The sequence below is a fragment of the Apteryx rowi genome, unplaced genomic scaffold (assembly GCF_003343035.1).
Source record: "Apteryx rowi isolate R43461 unplaced genomic scaffold, aptRow1 scaffold_20, whole genome shotgun sequence".
NCBI classification, from domain to species: domain Eukaryota; kingdom Metazoa; phylum Chordata; class Aves; order Apterygiformes; family Apterygidae; genus Apteryx; species Apteryx rowi.
Window position 1 is genome coordinate 5396898 of NW_020448308.1, and position 16692 is coordinate 5413589.

Here is a 16692-nt window from a genome sequence, read left to right on the forward strand (position 1 = left end):
CGGCGCGGGGCCGGGCGGCGACGGGGCGCCGGCGGGGGGCGCCGCCGAGCTCTTCAAGACCACCAACTTCACCAGCTTCATCCGCCAGCTCAACCTCTACGGCTTCCGCAAGGTGGTGCCGGGGCCGCCGGGCGGCGGCGGCGGTGGCGGCGCCGCCGGGCCCCTGCACCATTTCCACAGCCCCCACTTCCGCCGCGACCGGCCCGACCTCCTCGTGCACCTCAAGCGCCTCACGAGCGCCAACAAGGCGAAGCTGGCGGCCGGCCTGGAGGTGGCCAGCCGCCCGCCCAACCGCTTCCAGCGGCTGCTCAGCACCTCGCTGCACGGCGACTCGCTGCTGCTGCCCTCGACGCCCGGCAAGGCCGACAAGCCCGGTGAGGCGGGGCGGGCCGGGCCGCGGTGGGTTTGATAAGCGCTGGGTGGTGTGTGCCTGTGGGAATCGGCCCTGCTCTGAGGGAAGAGGGTTCCCTCGCCATGCTGGCGGGCACGGAATCCAACCTGTGTTGGAAACGGGGTGTACTTCGTGCGGGTAGTAAGCACCGGTAGCTTTAGTCACATCTGTTTTTCAGTCTGCACTTGGTGTAGGACTACGGCAAGAACACACTTGCCTCATCTCTGTGGAGCCAGCACAGTTCTGCCAGAGGGATGTTATTCCTTCTTGCCTATCGGCAAGGATGCTTAAAAAGTTCTCGTTAGGTCTGCGTGAAACGATGGGTCGTGTTAAGTGGCAACTGGAGCGTACTGGCAGGTTTGTGCAAAGGAGAAAAGACCTGGTAGTAAGAGTTGTGACAGTTGTCTCCCCAAAAAGAATTACAAGCTAGGTAGTTCTTTAAAGAGGATTGGATGAGTAGGTGAAAGCTGGATGGAAATAATATGGTTAAAAGCCTCAGAACATGTTTTATTTCTTTCTGTCTCTCCTTGAGAGGATCTTAGTTTTCTGAGACAAGTCTGAGCTCTCAGTGGGTTATTCCATAAATTCCACATAAATATGAGAATTGTATTTGATGCTGTATAAAGAAGATGTGAATATCTTGTTTCATGACACTCCTAGTTTGATCTAACTGCGGGTTGCTACCAAAAATGTAGTCCTATATTCCCTTGGTTGCGTGTTCTCATCATCTTCTTTGCAGCAGACGTAGCAATTGTGTTGGTTCAGCCCAATGATCCAAAGAGAGGACTGAGCTGCCTTTTCATGGTGGGCACTCTAAGTGGATTTACCATGTGGTTTTGGTACTGTAAGAGCCAGTGCAAGAAAACTGATAGGAATGTGTCACCAGGAGAATGGGAGAGGCAGATAGTACTGCTTCTTGCAGTATCAGCCCTTATTTAGAACAGATAAAGGGTATCATGAATTTATTCTTGGTTACTGTTTCATTGCAGAAACTGTAATTTAATTCAGTGTTGTCTGTTATGCATGTAGATTACACCTGTAATACCAAGAAAAAAAATTGAAACATTTGAGAAGGGCAGGAGCTTATTTATTTCAATATTAAGGCTAGAAAATGCTTAAGATTTTGTTTAAATCTTTTTAAGGCTGAGTCATTCTTGATTTCTGCAACAAAATCTGGTCTGTCTAGCCGTAAAGCAGGCCATTGCTACTGCAAATCCTATGAAAAATTCAGCCTTTCAATTTCTTGGCTTTGTTTTTATGGATGCAGTTTTAGAGAGCTTTTGCTCCCAGAGTCTGGGCTTCTAGAAAGACCTACAGAATGAACAGGGAAAACATAAGAGTTTTTATATGCACTCAAGTCTGACAATTTACTGTTCACTCTGTTCCATACTGACTGTTTAGAGGCATGTTTTACTCTGCTGTACATGTGAGGTAATTGATGCTACTCTTGTTTGCAAACTGGCAGTCTTCCAAATGCCTTGCACCATGTAACTGTATTAAATGTCCATGCACAATTCCTGTGAAGCAACTGGTGCGTAGTAACTTGACATCTTCTGGTAATTTGTTTATGTATTAAAACTAAATAATCTTAATTTCCATACCCAAAGGTAAAATATAAACAAAGTAATTCTGATATCTCTGTTCATTCTCTGTTTTTATATATAGTAAAAATATTGAACAGGAAGTAAACAGTCCTATATATTAAATATTAATAATGTTTTTAGTGCCAAGTGGTACTTACTTAGCTTAAATCTTTTCCTTAAGGATTTAATATGAACTTGCTGAATAATGGCTGATACGTTACCTAGTTCTTAAAGTAGTCCTCATCATAGGCGTGACAGAAGTAAATGTGAGGCTAATTTTTAAAAAGTTCTTTAGAATGAGTTTGGAGAACTACAGGTTTGAGAGAGCCTGACTTCCAGGCAAACCCAATCAATACAAATTGTCCTGAAGGTTATAATTGGCAGGAGGCCTGGCTCTATATAATACACTGTGAAGAAGTCACAAATACAGAAGTCCTTTTAGGAATTCAGTGAGCATAGGTGTTTTGGTGATATTCTTGAAGCATTGACCACAGCTCTAAAAGAAAGCAAGCTGTCATGGTGTAAGAGTGAATATCGTTGCATGGAATAAAAACAGACTAAATGAGGAAACTAAGAGAGGAATAAAAAGAATAGCTAGGAAATAACAAAATGGCAAAGTTATTTGGGGTATTTTAATCTAAAATAGTTGAACTGCTTGCAATAACTTGTATGATAAAAATAACAAATGAACCTTAGTATTGATAAAGGCAAAGCTGTACATACAAGAGGATATTCTTCTGTAAACATACACAATAATGAATTCCAAAAGAGTTACTAAAGTCATAGCATTCTTGCTCATTCTCCTTCTTGAAAAAGATTTACTTATTCTTGCAGAAATGCCAGATAGGTCTAGGGCAGAATCTGGATATGGAAGCTATCTATTCAAAACTTTTAACGTTTGATGAAGTTATGAAACCCAAAGTCTTATTGAAAAAATATGAAATTAACTGTAAGTGTTGTTGCCAGCTCTTGATTATTAATTCATTATTTTTTCTTTTATAGATTACCTTTAACACTTGTTCTCTTCATTACTAATACTAGCTCACTCTGTAACATATACTCAGATAGTAATATGTAATTCTGTCTTCCTCCAGGACTAATTTGCAGTTCTCTTCTTTCATGCTAGGGAACACAAGGCTGGTACCAAGAATGAAGGTTGGGAGGAAACAGTTGCTTTTATATCCTTGCCCACTGCTCTTTCTGTTGTTTAGAATTAAGAATAAACATTTCCATCTTTGGATTTTTTCTTCTTAAGTTAAATGACTTGTCATAAAGCATTTGGGCTAGGATTTCAAAGCCACTTTGAGGATTTTGACATTATCTTTCCCTTAACTGCCTCTGAGCTTTCCACTTCGGAGTTTGGTACAGTCCTGCTTTATGACTTCCTGGGTGTTTTTTTTTGTTTATTTGTTTGTTTGTTTGTTTTTCCCCATACTGCTGGACTTACCATGCACTTTAGTTTGGTTTACTAATTTGCTATGCATTGTGACTTACAGCATATTTATAAATACTGAAAGCTTGCACTGTTTAAGGAGATGACATGCTACATAGGTAACTTTGTATTAATACTGTACTGATATGCTACTGCAGCTGTTACTTTTTGTTCATGTGGAAGAATGTGGTCTGTTTCTGGATTAAGTACATTGGAGTAAAAGTAGTCTTCCCATATAATGTTGTGGAATTTTGGCTCCTCCTATTACTGCCTGTGATAGCTCTTTTCATTAACGCTTGTTTTACTTTATTTTGTAACCAATGCAGGACCGCTGGCTGTAGGACAGTTTCATCAACCTTATCATCGAGACAGTTTATCTCCCTACTCCTATGTATCAGCCTCTTCTCAGAGCCACAGCCCTTTGCCATTAAAAGGTTCAGATCGGACTCCAGTCCCTTCCAGAACATGGCAGAACTCTCTTGGGTTGGTTCCAGGGCATGTGGAGGCTTCTCCAGCATTTTCAGATAAAGGGGTTGCCTTTCCTGTGCTCCAGAGATTTCCAACAGAGGTCACATACACACTCCAGCCCAGTGCCTCTCCTATGCATGTTCAGCAAATGTCTCAAACAGTGGCCACTGCTCCTCCAAAATACAGCAGCTACACATCTTCAGTGCAGTACTCACAAGCCTACTATCCAACAGGTATGAAAAATTTTTTGCACTTGTCTTTCAAAACAGGATATTTAAAAGTGATACTTAATTTTTATCTGCAATTCTCTTTAACATATGCATGTTTCGAGTGAAAATTAGATGGTATAAAGTCTAAATGGAAGAGAGAACATTGAAACAAAAAGATTTTTTGTTTGATGTTCCCATCGTTCCTCCAGATTTTGAAGACACACTGTCCCCTGCTGATTTCCCAGAAAGCCTGATGAGGTTAAAGGGTGAGAAGGAAAACATTTATCCAGAACTAGTTGGTGTTAGCCTAACTTTCACATTGTTTGGGTGGTTTTTTTTTTCCTGATTAGCAGTATCCCCCTCAGTGTTCCTTAAAGCACTGAGAACTGGTTGAAAATAAATATACAAGTCCTTGGTCTCATGTTTGCCCAAGTTAACTTTTTAAAGTCAAATATCAGTCAGGAGGCTCCTGTGGAATACGTCATTCTGCTTGAAAACCTGTGCCACTATTTTTATATATTCTTAATATTTTTCTTGCTTATCTTCTTTTTGTTGTATTTTTTTATGCACAAAAGATGGGAGAGTGACAAAAGTTTTGACTACTTTCTAATTTTGTCTAAAAAATTTCTATTAAAATTTTCAGCATCACTTCAGACAAGTGATTCCCCCACTCCCCAGAAGAAAAGTTGTTGAAGCAAACTATTGTTCTGCTGTTCCTCCTTGCCTTGAATTGGAAAAATGTTGTAATATTTCTTTCCCCTTGAACTTCTGAAACATAGAACGTAGTGACTCTTCCCTTGAACAAACTAAAACTCAGTTATTCTTACCTTCTGCCTGTTCATCCCTTGGCAGCTGCACCCTCACTGGATCAGATGTCCCTGTTTAGAAATCCTAAATGTGGTGGCTGCTGTCTTTCTGCACCAAGTAGTATGCAGTGAAATCTTCACACGTGTTCTGTGCTCATCTTCTAACAGCTCTGCTGAGAATGTTAGCCCATGTCTCAACCAGTGGTCGCTATAGTGTCCTTAATGTATTTCTTGTCAAGGAAGGATTCTGGGGAGTTATGTATCTCCTGTGGACACTCATAAAGGTTTAAGAGACAGGTGACTTCTGCCACATATACCTTGCCCTGTGCTACCTACAGAGATTGCTGAGGTAGCTAGTGGCTGCACTGCAAGTTGCAAACTGTTAAGTCTCCTCCCAGGAGCAGAGTATCCTGACAGTAGCTGCTTCGGGTGGGAGATGGTCTCTACTTCATGTTTTTATCATTTAACAAAGCATAGGTTGGAGGTCATCGTACTGAATTTTAGATGTTTTTGTCTGACCTAGTCCCTTGACTATAGTCAAGGGAGAGAAATGGGCATCTCTAGAGTGTGATTCATATAGCTTGTTTTAAACTTTGTCTTAGGATGAGATTATTCATGCCCTGGAAGTGCCTATTTTGTGGTATTAGCTGTAGAGGAGTTGAGGGTGACTAGCTTAGATTTGGACATGAATGCGTAGATCTCTAAAACTGTGTGACTCTAGTCTCTCCCATTGGAATTATAAAAGCTTAAAGAAGAAATCAGCTGTGTTGTTGAAGAATCTTTTCCTCTCCCTTGCAACACTTGCTTGGAAAAAGTACAGGCAGAACATTCAGAAAACCCATGAAAACATATCAAAGGTACAAAAATTAAGGCATAGTTTAAACACAAACAGGGAAAGTTATGGAATCTGAGGCTTTTTGAAGGTCCAATGAATTCATTAGTACTTCTGAGAAGAAAAGTTTGCCATTTCACTAGAGGGTATTATAAATCTTTTCATTTTCAGAGTGCCTTAGGACTGTTTCAGTGTTTTAACTTCTGTTTCTGCATATCTCTTAATCCTTTTTTTCTGTGTATTCTGAGATATGGAATAAAGAAAGCTTATTTCATCATATGTCCACATGAAAAAGTCTACTTCCCTTCATCTTGAGAGCACAGAACCCTTTATATAAAGATTAACTTATTTGGAAAGTGATAGTTAACCATAAAATATGTATTTCATAAGTGGTCAGACCAAAGAGTATACATTCAATCTTACAATTGACTTTTTTCATTTCCTTTATAATGAACATGAGGTTTGTTAAGTCCCATTAAATTAAATCAAAGTAGAACTTTATCAAAAGAGTTCTCTTTATGTATATTTAACTTGTTTGTTAACTTCAGTGACAAAAAGATTTTCTTGGTTTTCATTATGGTTCTCATTGGAAGGGCCATAGAACAGAAGATGTTGATCTGGATTCTTTTTTTTGCTTGCATTAAAGCATAATTGTTTCAAGGATTTAGTCTTATTTGCTTTCAGCTATCTGCAAAACCTTTGATAGTAGTAGGATTGCATCAAAGAAATGTAGTGAAGCTTTATTGTCATGAAGAATCCTAATAATGAAAAATCAGTCAATGAGACCATGTTGGAAACATCAGTTACTGGTCCTACCTGACGTGGCAGGTCTAATCATGCCTTTTGAAGACATCTGTGGCTGTGGAGTTCATTTAAATATGATAACCTTCCTGCTGAATGATAGCTTAGGATAGTCATTTTATTCCAAATGATACACCCTCTCTTATGATAAATATATTTCTTTGTATGTAAAGCTTAAAATTCACATACATGTCAGTCAGAATTGGATTCTTAATTTTAAGAAGGAGCTAAAAATATGGTAATTGTTTTAACACAGCATAAGCAGCACCATATTTTCCCTTGAGAAAAGCAGACTAGATGTATTAGTAATGCACTTGTAAAACTAGTAGTAGGATTCATCTTGCCTAAGATTCATCTGAATGTATAATAGTTACTTACATATGTCTGGACTTGTCATCTACATTACACACATAGTCAGTAGAGGGAAACAGACACCTCCCAGAGGTTGAGTCATTCTAGCTTTCTCAGACATATGCCTTTAGAAGACAATTCATCCCTTCCTGATGAGACTATTTCTTCATTAACTGTGTGGGGAATGAAGATGACTGGTTTTGACAGCTGCTGGACATTTGAGTCTAGTAGTAATGAGATTAAGTCCACCTGAATGTCTAAGATATTTTAAACAATATTGTCATTTCCACTTCCCCTTATTGAGAAGACCTTAGATATCATACTCTTTTTCATCAGTCATTTGTATGGTACAGGGCTGGAGCTTGCATATTTCTTGTGTTCAGGCTCATTACTCAGTTCCATTCAGGTTTATTGATCTGGCAGGAATAGGCACAGCTGTGTTCCATAATCTCCTGAACAGCTTTGGGTACTGTTGACCCAGTTGTCCGAGGAGTAATTAGCTTCCCTTGGGCATAACTTTCAGACCTGACATGGTAAGTTCACATTGAAAGAATGATCTCCAGGTCCTTCCTTGGTATTTTGCATGTAACACATGCTGTAGTGGAATGGAAGATGCTGGTTAGTTTCAGTTTCACTCATTTTGGCACAGAGCTGATGATAACACTCATTAATGTCCCTTGCAATCTTAAATACATAGAGATGGTATATGAGGTTTTGCAGTTTCCAGCAGATCTCTGGAGAACATTACCATGGTTATTCAAGCTTGGTAAAGGTCTGTTGTTAATTGTACTCTTTCTGTATAAAATCTGGGGCTTTCAGCTTTCTTGGGCTTGGGTGAAGTGTGGCGGCCCATAAAAAGCACACAGGCCAATCAGAAATTGTATACATCGAACTATAAGCGCAGTGCTTTTTTGATGTTCTTGGATTGTGTTTACATCTGAGTTCTAACTTCTAGGTACCTTTGGCAAGATGCATCTTTGCTGAAACCATGACTGAGCACAAGAATATCTGGCTGTGTCTATGCTAGTTTATTAAACTTCTCTAGGGCAAGTTCCTGGTTATGAGGTTTTGTTTGTCTATATCATTGGATTGTCAGCCTGGTTACTGCTCCCCCCAAAAAGTCCTCTGCTTAGTTCAGGGGTTGGCATGGGCTGGGGACCTGGAGAATGGATCTGAATCTTAATTTATTGGTATAGCTGTATCCTCCATGTCTTCAACAAAGATTATTACTGATTTGTACTTCTCTCCATGGGCTCTCTGTACACTGAGAGCAGGCAAAATAATATACATCTCCCTCCTCCTGAGACAACATTAGAAGTTTCATTTTATCACAATGGTTTCGAGTTTGCTTAACAGAGTGACTCACAATTTGCATAGGATATTTTTAATGCAGTTTCTCTGCAATTTGTTTTTCTAATCTTGGACAAAAATTTGGTGAGATTTGATCTGTTGAGGCGACTACTTTTTTTGTGTGTGTGTGTGGCCTGTGGCTCTATTGTTGAAATAAATGCTTGTACTGGATCCCTAGTTGCCTCTTAGAACCTTCTATTGTTTATTTTCAGAATCCAGAGGCTGGATATTACATAGTTCCTCAGTTTTTAGTACTTCTAATGACTAGGCTGATTCTGTACATTCTGCAAATATCTTGTAAATATCATTAACGCCTGGAAACAGTTTAATTTCATCAATATTACTGATAGTTGACTTCAGAATGATTTTAGTGATGCTAATATTCTGTGATCCCTCCAGCTAAATTTCCCTTGTTTATATAACTCATTTAATTTTGCCAGTGTCAAGAAAATAGGGCTTAGTGAATACCTGAGTAATTCTGTAATGGATAGTTCCCTGCTTTGAAGGTAAGAATGTTAGCCTCAATAAAACCAAAAATCCATATAGGTCATCATTCCCTCTGACAGTAATTCTCAAAGAAGATTGCAAGAGTAGAGCAAGCATGGGTTGATACTTTTCTAAAATACTCCTACAGTTTGGACTTGGAGAGTTAATGAGCCATAACAGCAGTTTTTTGTATTTAATAGCCCTCAGCGGATTTCACTTCCATGAACTTGTCTGTTTTCCCCAACCAATGTAGACATGTTGCATATGCAGCATCCTGTGACAAGGAGTTCATTCCATAGATTAATTGCATTTTGTGCAAGGACCCACCTTTTTTTCTCTTTTGATCCTACTGCATATTCATTAATTGTCCCTCTTTTGTGTGTGTGTTTGTAAACCTATCTTTATCCATAACCCCCTCACTCTACCCTTCATAACTTTAAGGACTTCTGTCATATTTTCCTTAGTTGTATTTTCTTCTACATCGAAGAGTCCTAGCCCACTTAGCTGTTCCTTCAAGAAAATATTCTATACCTTTGATCATCCGTGTTGCCCTCCTTGTAACCTTTTACAGTTCTGTTATATTCTTCCTCTGAGATGTAGAGTCCAAAAAATATACATGGTAGTCAAGGTGTGGGTGAACCATGGATTTATACAGTGGAATAATGTTCCTCTTTCATTCGCCATTCCTTTTCTACTAATTCTTAACAATCTGGTTGCTTTGTTCATGATTTTTGGTGGGGTCTTTCTGACAGCTGCTGAGTGTTAAACTGATGTTTTCCTGGAACTATTTACCTTAATACAAAGATCCAATTCCTGATTACAGATGGTCAGTTAAGAACCCGTCATTTAATATGTGAAATCAGTTTATTATTCTTATGTGCAGAGCTTTATCTACACCAAACTTAATGTGTTGGGTGGGGTTTTGCGTGTTTGTGGTAGTGGTGGTGGTGTTTTAACCTAGCCACTCAATCCCATAAGGTTTTTTCGATGTCTTCATAGCCGACTGCTCTTTTCTACTCTGAATAAACTGGTGTTATCAGCAAACATCACCTCACTGCTCACTCACCTCCATTTTTAAAATAATTTATTAAAATGACGAACAGCATGAGTCCCAGTACAGACCCTTGGGGAACTCTACTGGTGACCTCAATCCGTTGTGAAAACTGGCCACTTATTTCTATCTTCTGTGTCCTATCTCTAAAACAGATTATTTTTTAAATGAACAACTTTCCCTCTTATGGTGTTGCTCAGTTTTCTTAATTTTTGATGACAACTTTGTCAAAAGCGTTTTGGAAATCCAAATATCATACATCAACAAGATGAACTTTATCTATATGTTTATTGACCCCCTCCCTTACCATTAAATATTATTTATCCAGTATCTGGTAATTCTGTATTGTATTATACTTTCTTCTAATTTTTCTTGTTCAGCTGCCAGGATTTCTTTGCTTGAGTACTTTGCAACTTCTTTTGAGATCCAAATATTTTTGACTATGTTTGAAATATGGTCACGTGCAAGAATATTTGTGATGCAGGATGTTCAGTCCTTTCCCAGTTCTGTGAACTGTCTTGTTCATTGATCTCCGCTTATTTGTAAGTGTTAATTTCTGGATTGATTATAGTCCAGCTGACAGCAATTCCATTTTCATAAAGCAGTGTTCATTTTCCACATATTGTGTCCTAAAGAGTGTGAGAAATTGTCCATCCATAGCTTGTATGGGCAGAAGTATGTCTCTTTTTTTGGCAGAAACCAAATCTCTTCTGAGGTATACTTGCTTGATGAAAAGGGCTGTATCTCTTTTTTTGAACTTATTTAGTAAATATTCACTTACTCCAGAAGATACCATTCATCCCTGTCTGCTCAATATTCAAATGAGAATCATGCTCACTGTCAGTTATTTCATAACAGCCGATGTGCTTTAGCTGATTATTTCCTCTGTGTATGACTGCGTTAACTAAATCATTGACGAAAGAGCTTGGAAATTTCTTCTCTCCAATTAACACTGTAGCATGAAAGCATGAAGCAGGTATATTTATTGAATCTTGATTCAGTTTGAAGACTTACGGTATTCAGAATGAATTGACACCTTCTTTGATAATACCACCTATCAGTAGACATGCCCTACACAAACGTCTTGAACATCTCTTGCTTTTGATATGGCTATTTTCAATGCTTTCTTCAGTACTAGATTATTCAAAGTTGTCTGGATAGAGATTGAATCTCCTTTTGTGACTATGGCTGATGTGTAGTACTTCCCTAAAACTGGCCTCCATCTTATGGTGAATTTGCTGCTTAATTGACTCTTTCTGTTCCTGTCCTCCATAATTTTTCCAAAGATGCAGTTGTTCTTGCTGTTAGATCAGTCACTGCTAAAACCTATGTGTTGACAAAAAAAAGATTTTCTTGTGAATGCAAACCATTCTGTTTATGCAACATTCTCCATTTCGGAAACTTCAGAATCTGTCATCAGGTTTGGTCTTCTACACAATTATTTTTGTTCTCCTCATCTTGGTTTACAAATATAACAATTTATTTGATTAATGAGTTGCTGTTGCCGCAAGCTCTACTGACTGGGACAAGAGTCCTGTCATTTATCTTTTCCTTGTAGCATTTTGTGCTTATAATCTGCATGTAATGTTTTACACTTACCTAGTATTTCACAAGCACTTCTTCCCTTCAGGTTCTTGCTTTTCTTTCATCCGAAAACACTTTTTTTTTCTAATATGTTTTTGATTTTCCCTTAGAGTCACTGTGATGGGTTCCAAAAAATTTCTCCTTTGTAGGTCATTGCTCTCTTGCCTTGTTTTTACAATAGCCCTTCAAAACCTTTTTTTCATTGTTTTTTTTTTCCTTGGTTTTGTAAACATGCTATGGAGTGTCCAGTGAGTGAAATATTACTTAGCCCCTATATCATTTAAGTTTTTAGCAATATCTGGAATAGAAATATGTTCCCAGGTCATAGAATAATCTCCTGAAAGACACCCAGATTTCATCATGAAGTGGCAATTGACTTTTGAAGTTACATAAATTATACGTGTATCATATACTTCTTTGGAAGGGTGTCCATTAGCTCTTTCTTTGCTGTTTAGCTCCCATGTTCATTGCTCCAAACTGTACAAAAACTCTGCAACATGATATAAAGGAGTAGGTAAAAATATATATATATATATATATATATATATATATATATAGTTGTTGTAGCAACTATCTCATGTGAAATCCCATGTAGATGACAAACATGGTAAATAAATTTCTGATCTATGTTTGCTACTTCAAGTTATGCTTATTACTGTCTGGCTTATGAGATACCCCTCTGTTGTGAACATTTGATTAACTATGATTTCATCAAGCAATAATCTCTCTCTTAGAATGAAGACCAATTTTGAAGATGATCTGTCTTGCAAATAATGCATTTACGTTTAAGTTAAGTAACTTTGCTTGTCACCAGAAATAACACCTGAAGAATACTGCCTCATCTACAAAGCTGCATTTCAAAATAAAATCACTCTTTAATTTCAATGTGTGCATATGAACTTCTAAGCTCTTTCCATGTGAATCAGTTTCCTGTGTTACGTTCTGATGAAAAAGTCAGGCAGCATTTTAAGGTCATCTTCCAGCTAAGCTAGTTCAAAAAGGTGATACACAAAATGGTTAATACACAAAAGGTTGTGATTATGAAGTTTCTAAGTGTATGCATATCTATCTATCTATCTATATAGGAATAAATTTTTTAAGAAGAAGAAATTAGTCTTTGATTCATTTGGGAGGTAATAATACATTTCTGGAATTTAATTTACAATATGATTATTAAAATGTTTAATCAAAGAAAGCAGTAGAAATCTGTACACCAAACAAGTTCTGGAAGTCTGATAACTGTGTTTGGATTCTTTCTAGCTGTACTGCAGTGTTGCTCACCAACTACCCACATAAATCCTCTGTCTGGCTGTGCTAGTCCTACAGCCTCAGCCTACACCCACTGCAACTTTTTCCAGGTGAGTGTAGCATACTGAAACCAGGTGAAAGTAGAGGGAACTATATGAATGAAGGCTAAGTTTATGAACTTCTGGGGTAAGGGATATCTATTTTAAAATTGAGAAACTTGAGTAAGTTAAAAGTAATGTGCTTACAATATCTATTTTCAAGAACCACAGAGTATTAAATAAGTAGTTTTGTGATTTTTAGTTTTCAGCTTAGCATCATAGTGGATGTCCTCATCAGTGGAGTATTGACAGTGGAGTGTTTGACTTCACCAGAATTTGTTTTAGTGAATGAGTCTAAGTTTTTAACTTTGAAAAGTGTCCTTGCCTGGACGAAATGGGTTGTTTCAATATTATTAAAATACTGGGAAACAGCCCCACTTCTTTTCCCAGACAGCTTTCTGCAGTCCTGAGGTTCATCTGATGAATGAGAAAAGCAAAGATGAATTTTGGAATTGGCCCAACCTCAGAGATGTCTTATCAAAAATAGCTACAGTACTTACTGTGAATACCTTTTATAATTCCAGTGGAAATGTACCTGGTTTGGAGGTTCTGGTTTATCAAATATCAAAAAGTTTGAAGTAGAATTGCAAGGGCTTCCTCTTGCATTACAGCATAATGCATCTGCTTTTCTCCTCATAGAGGACAAGCAAGGCAAGTTATGCTTATGTGTGTTGAAAAAGGGTTGACTTGCCTAACCTTGATTACCCAGTTCCCTGGCTTGCAAATATCAACCTTTGTCTTTTATTCAAGATCTTTTATATAGGTTTATCCAGGATGGCCAGGTTGTGGCCAGGATAATGTGCTAATAGAAGGATATAAATAGTCACTGTCCAACCATCCCCTGGATACTGTAATATGTGGTTTAACACAGTGCATCTTTGTCCTCTCACTTTAATCATGAGATTGTGAAAAAAATTTTAATAACAAAATGTGGGCAGGTGAGCCCAGTAGGAGGCTTTGAGTGATGGGAAGTCAGAATCAAGTAATTTCTGATCTTAGCTCAATGACTGAGGTAGCAAATCATTCCAAGAGAGTAGTCAGTGATGTTATCAGGGCTAGATTGAAAGGAATAGTGCTAGAGGAACTGAGATAATTTAAATACACTGTCCAAAGCGTGTACTAAAAATGAATAGTTTGGAGAAACAAGTCCATGGGCAGTGTGTGGAATCAAAGATAATTTAGGCTACTTACCAGTGGATAATCAAATAATAAAGCTCTAACAAGGGAATTCCAGTCAAAAGCTGTTGGTGCATCTTGACAAGAGACCGCTAGGAGGTCTCTGTGTGAACAGCTCTAAGGTAAGCAGTGGTGTCAGTCAGTTCTACCAGATTAGTAACTGAATGTCTCTGAGCAGGATGATGTAAATATACAGAATGGATCAATAAGGTTTCTCAAGATTCTTGAGTCTCTTGGTGCAGCGTAGATCATTTCTCCTGGGGCCTGGTGACAGGAGCTATACAGATAGTACAGAAGCCAGCAGTTTGTCTGAAGATCTCACCCAGTTGTGGAGAACAGTCAATTTATCTTTTCTGGGCTTTAGGGTAGGTACTTCCCCAAACTTTTCCAGAGGGATGTGGCCAGCTACAGTAGTGTCCATCCTCTCCTACTTTTGTGTTGATCATCAGTCACCGCACATACAAATACTAAAAAGCAATAATACTAATGGAGGAAATAAACCCAGGCTGAATAATCATTTTCATCTTTTAAGCTTCATGAAAAATAGAACTTGCATATTGCATCGTTCCACTCATATCTTCTACCAGTTGCTGCAATTCAATGCAAAATTAGAAAGTAGCAATGTTCCTGATGGATGGCTTGCAGGGTGTTTTAGGCTGTTTCATCACACTGTGGCCTGTTAGATACCACTAGCATAGTCTATACAAAACTGCCAAAGTTAGTTAACAAGTGACTGGACCTATCCAGAAGAGAGGGACCCTATCAGCACATTGGCAGTTAGCATGTTAATCATCACCCTGTTTCCATTGGATCCACACAATACTTTGTCATTTCATAAGGAAAAACAAGAATTGTTTTCCAAGAAAGCCTAGCCTTGTGCCCGTCCTTATTGAGTCTTTCAGAGAGCATTACTTCAAATTCAGGAGATATTAGGACAGGTTAGTTTCTTGTGGCTGGAAGGCCGGCTGCTGGGCTTGTAGAGTACACACCTGAGCTGCTCAGACTGTTAGGTGATTCTGACTGGGACATGGGCAGACAAGGCCAGTAAGAAATGTCTGTTTGCCCACAATGGCTTCCCAAGACAAGCTACAGAGAATTACAACACCGAACTGCAAGGCAATGGGGATGGTGATACTCAGACATAGCAACTGATTAGAGTACACCACTCCTGAGGTTTCTAAATCGATCTGCAGCTTCGTAAATCTATATTACACACTCTCCACTATTGGTTACAAAATTGGAAGCTCAAGTACAGCTTCATATTCTTTTTTCATTTGGTTTCTGCAGGGGAGTGGGGTGTGCATCAATGTGATGAGTTAGTATCCTTGGATGGAAATAACAGTCTTTGGAGAGGAAAGTCTGGCTATCTGCTGCAACAGCTGTTCTGGCAGATCACAACTACTAGTACAGTTTTTCGCTGCTCCTTTATCATAGCCATGAACTCAGAATCCATATTGGTATTTAATTTTTTTTTATTATTAACAGCCTTGCTATTTGATTGTTGCTGTTAGTGTTTTATTAACTGCCAGTATTTTCCCGTAGAACTGAAGTAAGAAGTAACTGGCAATAGAATAAATGTGAGTGAAGAAAAAAGACAGGAAACTTCCCTGACATTAAAAGCAGTCTTATGTTGTTTGCTTTTATTTGTAATAAGAATGACAGTCAGCCATATTATTTAAAAATGAAATTGACCCTGGACGACTACTGAGTGATTGCCCAAACTCTATAGGCAGATACTTTTAATCCTAGCAGTCCCTGTAGAGGTGCGCTTGTGCTTACCCTTCCTCTGCACACACTGCATGCCTTAAAACGAGTGAAGTGCCCATCTTCCCTTTCACTGAATCAGACCATTTTTCCTCCTGAGCTCAGATAAGCAGCAACTTAGTCTTTTGATTCCTGATTTCTCAGTTTTTATCACTTTTCTTTCTGTTTCATTGCTGCCTCCTCCCTGGCCTTGTCTGTCATATCTTCTCTAGATAAACTAAAAAGATTTGTGTCCTTGCGTGGGCACTTTGCCCTACTGGAAAGGCATACTAGATCGTATATTCTATCCAGGAAGATGATATTCTCAGGCAGTGTTATAACAGCTTCAAATTGAGTTCTGCTATGAAGGGGGTAGGAGAAGCGTGGTGTGTGTGTGTATGTTGGGGGGAGGTTAATCTGTCAGGGATTATCTCATCCTTGGGTAGTTGACTTGTTAACCCAGATTTTACTGAAAGTCTTAGCAATGTAAGACAATAAGTAAATAATGCAACAAAAGTGAAACACTTTTTTTTTAATATTTAAAAAAAAACACAATTGGAAAAAAAAATAAAATGGAAGTAACTGAGTTTAAACCTCTATCCTAAAAGATATTAGGGTGGCTTGCTTTTAATGAAGAGATTTTGCCTGACCTAACCTAAGTTTCTTCAATTCAAGTTTTATCTTCTCTCTTTTTTCTTTTTCCCTCCACTAAAAGTTTACGATTATCTGCAGACACCAAGAGAAGAAATCTCAATATCCTCTCAGCTCTCTGTGATATTTCCCTCAGAGACTTCTGATGGTCTTGCTGCTGCTGAGACCAAATCCTTCAATGGCATTTGACCTGATATGACTTTCACATGTGGAAATGACTTTTTATTAGCAATTACCTCAGCTAGAAGGTCTGGGGACAATCAGGCACTAGTGACTAAATCTTCATACTAGGTCTTTTTCCAAATAAGATTGTATTGCAGACACATCTGAGCTCAACATCATTATATGACTTCTATTTGTCAGAAGAAATTACCCTTCCAGTGTCTTTTAAATCTGAGTCATCTCTAGAAGAAATAACAGCCAGTGCCGGTG

General features: G+C 38.4%; 1 protein-coding gene across 1 annotated transcript in view; it reads left to right on the forward strand.

The window, feature by feature from the left end:
- HSF5 (heat shock transcription factor 5) overlaps window positions 1-16692 on the forward strand; it is a 29025-nt gene that overhangs the window by 2491 nt on the left and 9842 nt on the right. The window contains exons 2-4 of the mRNA XM_026063643.1: window positions 6-374; window positions 3733-4107; window positions 12605-12702. Of these exons, the coding sequence (XP_025919428.1) occupies window positions 6-374; window positions 3733-4107; window positions 12605-12702 (842 nt within the window). The remainder of the gene's footprint in view (window positions 1-5; window positions 375-3732; window positions 4108-12604; window positions 12703-16692) is intronic.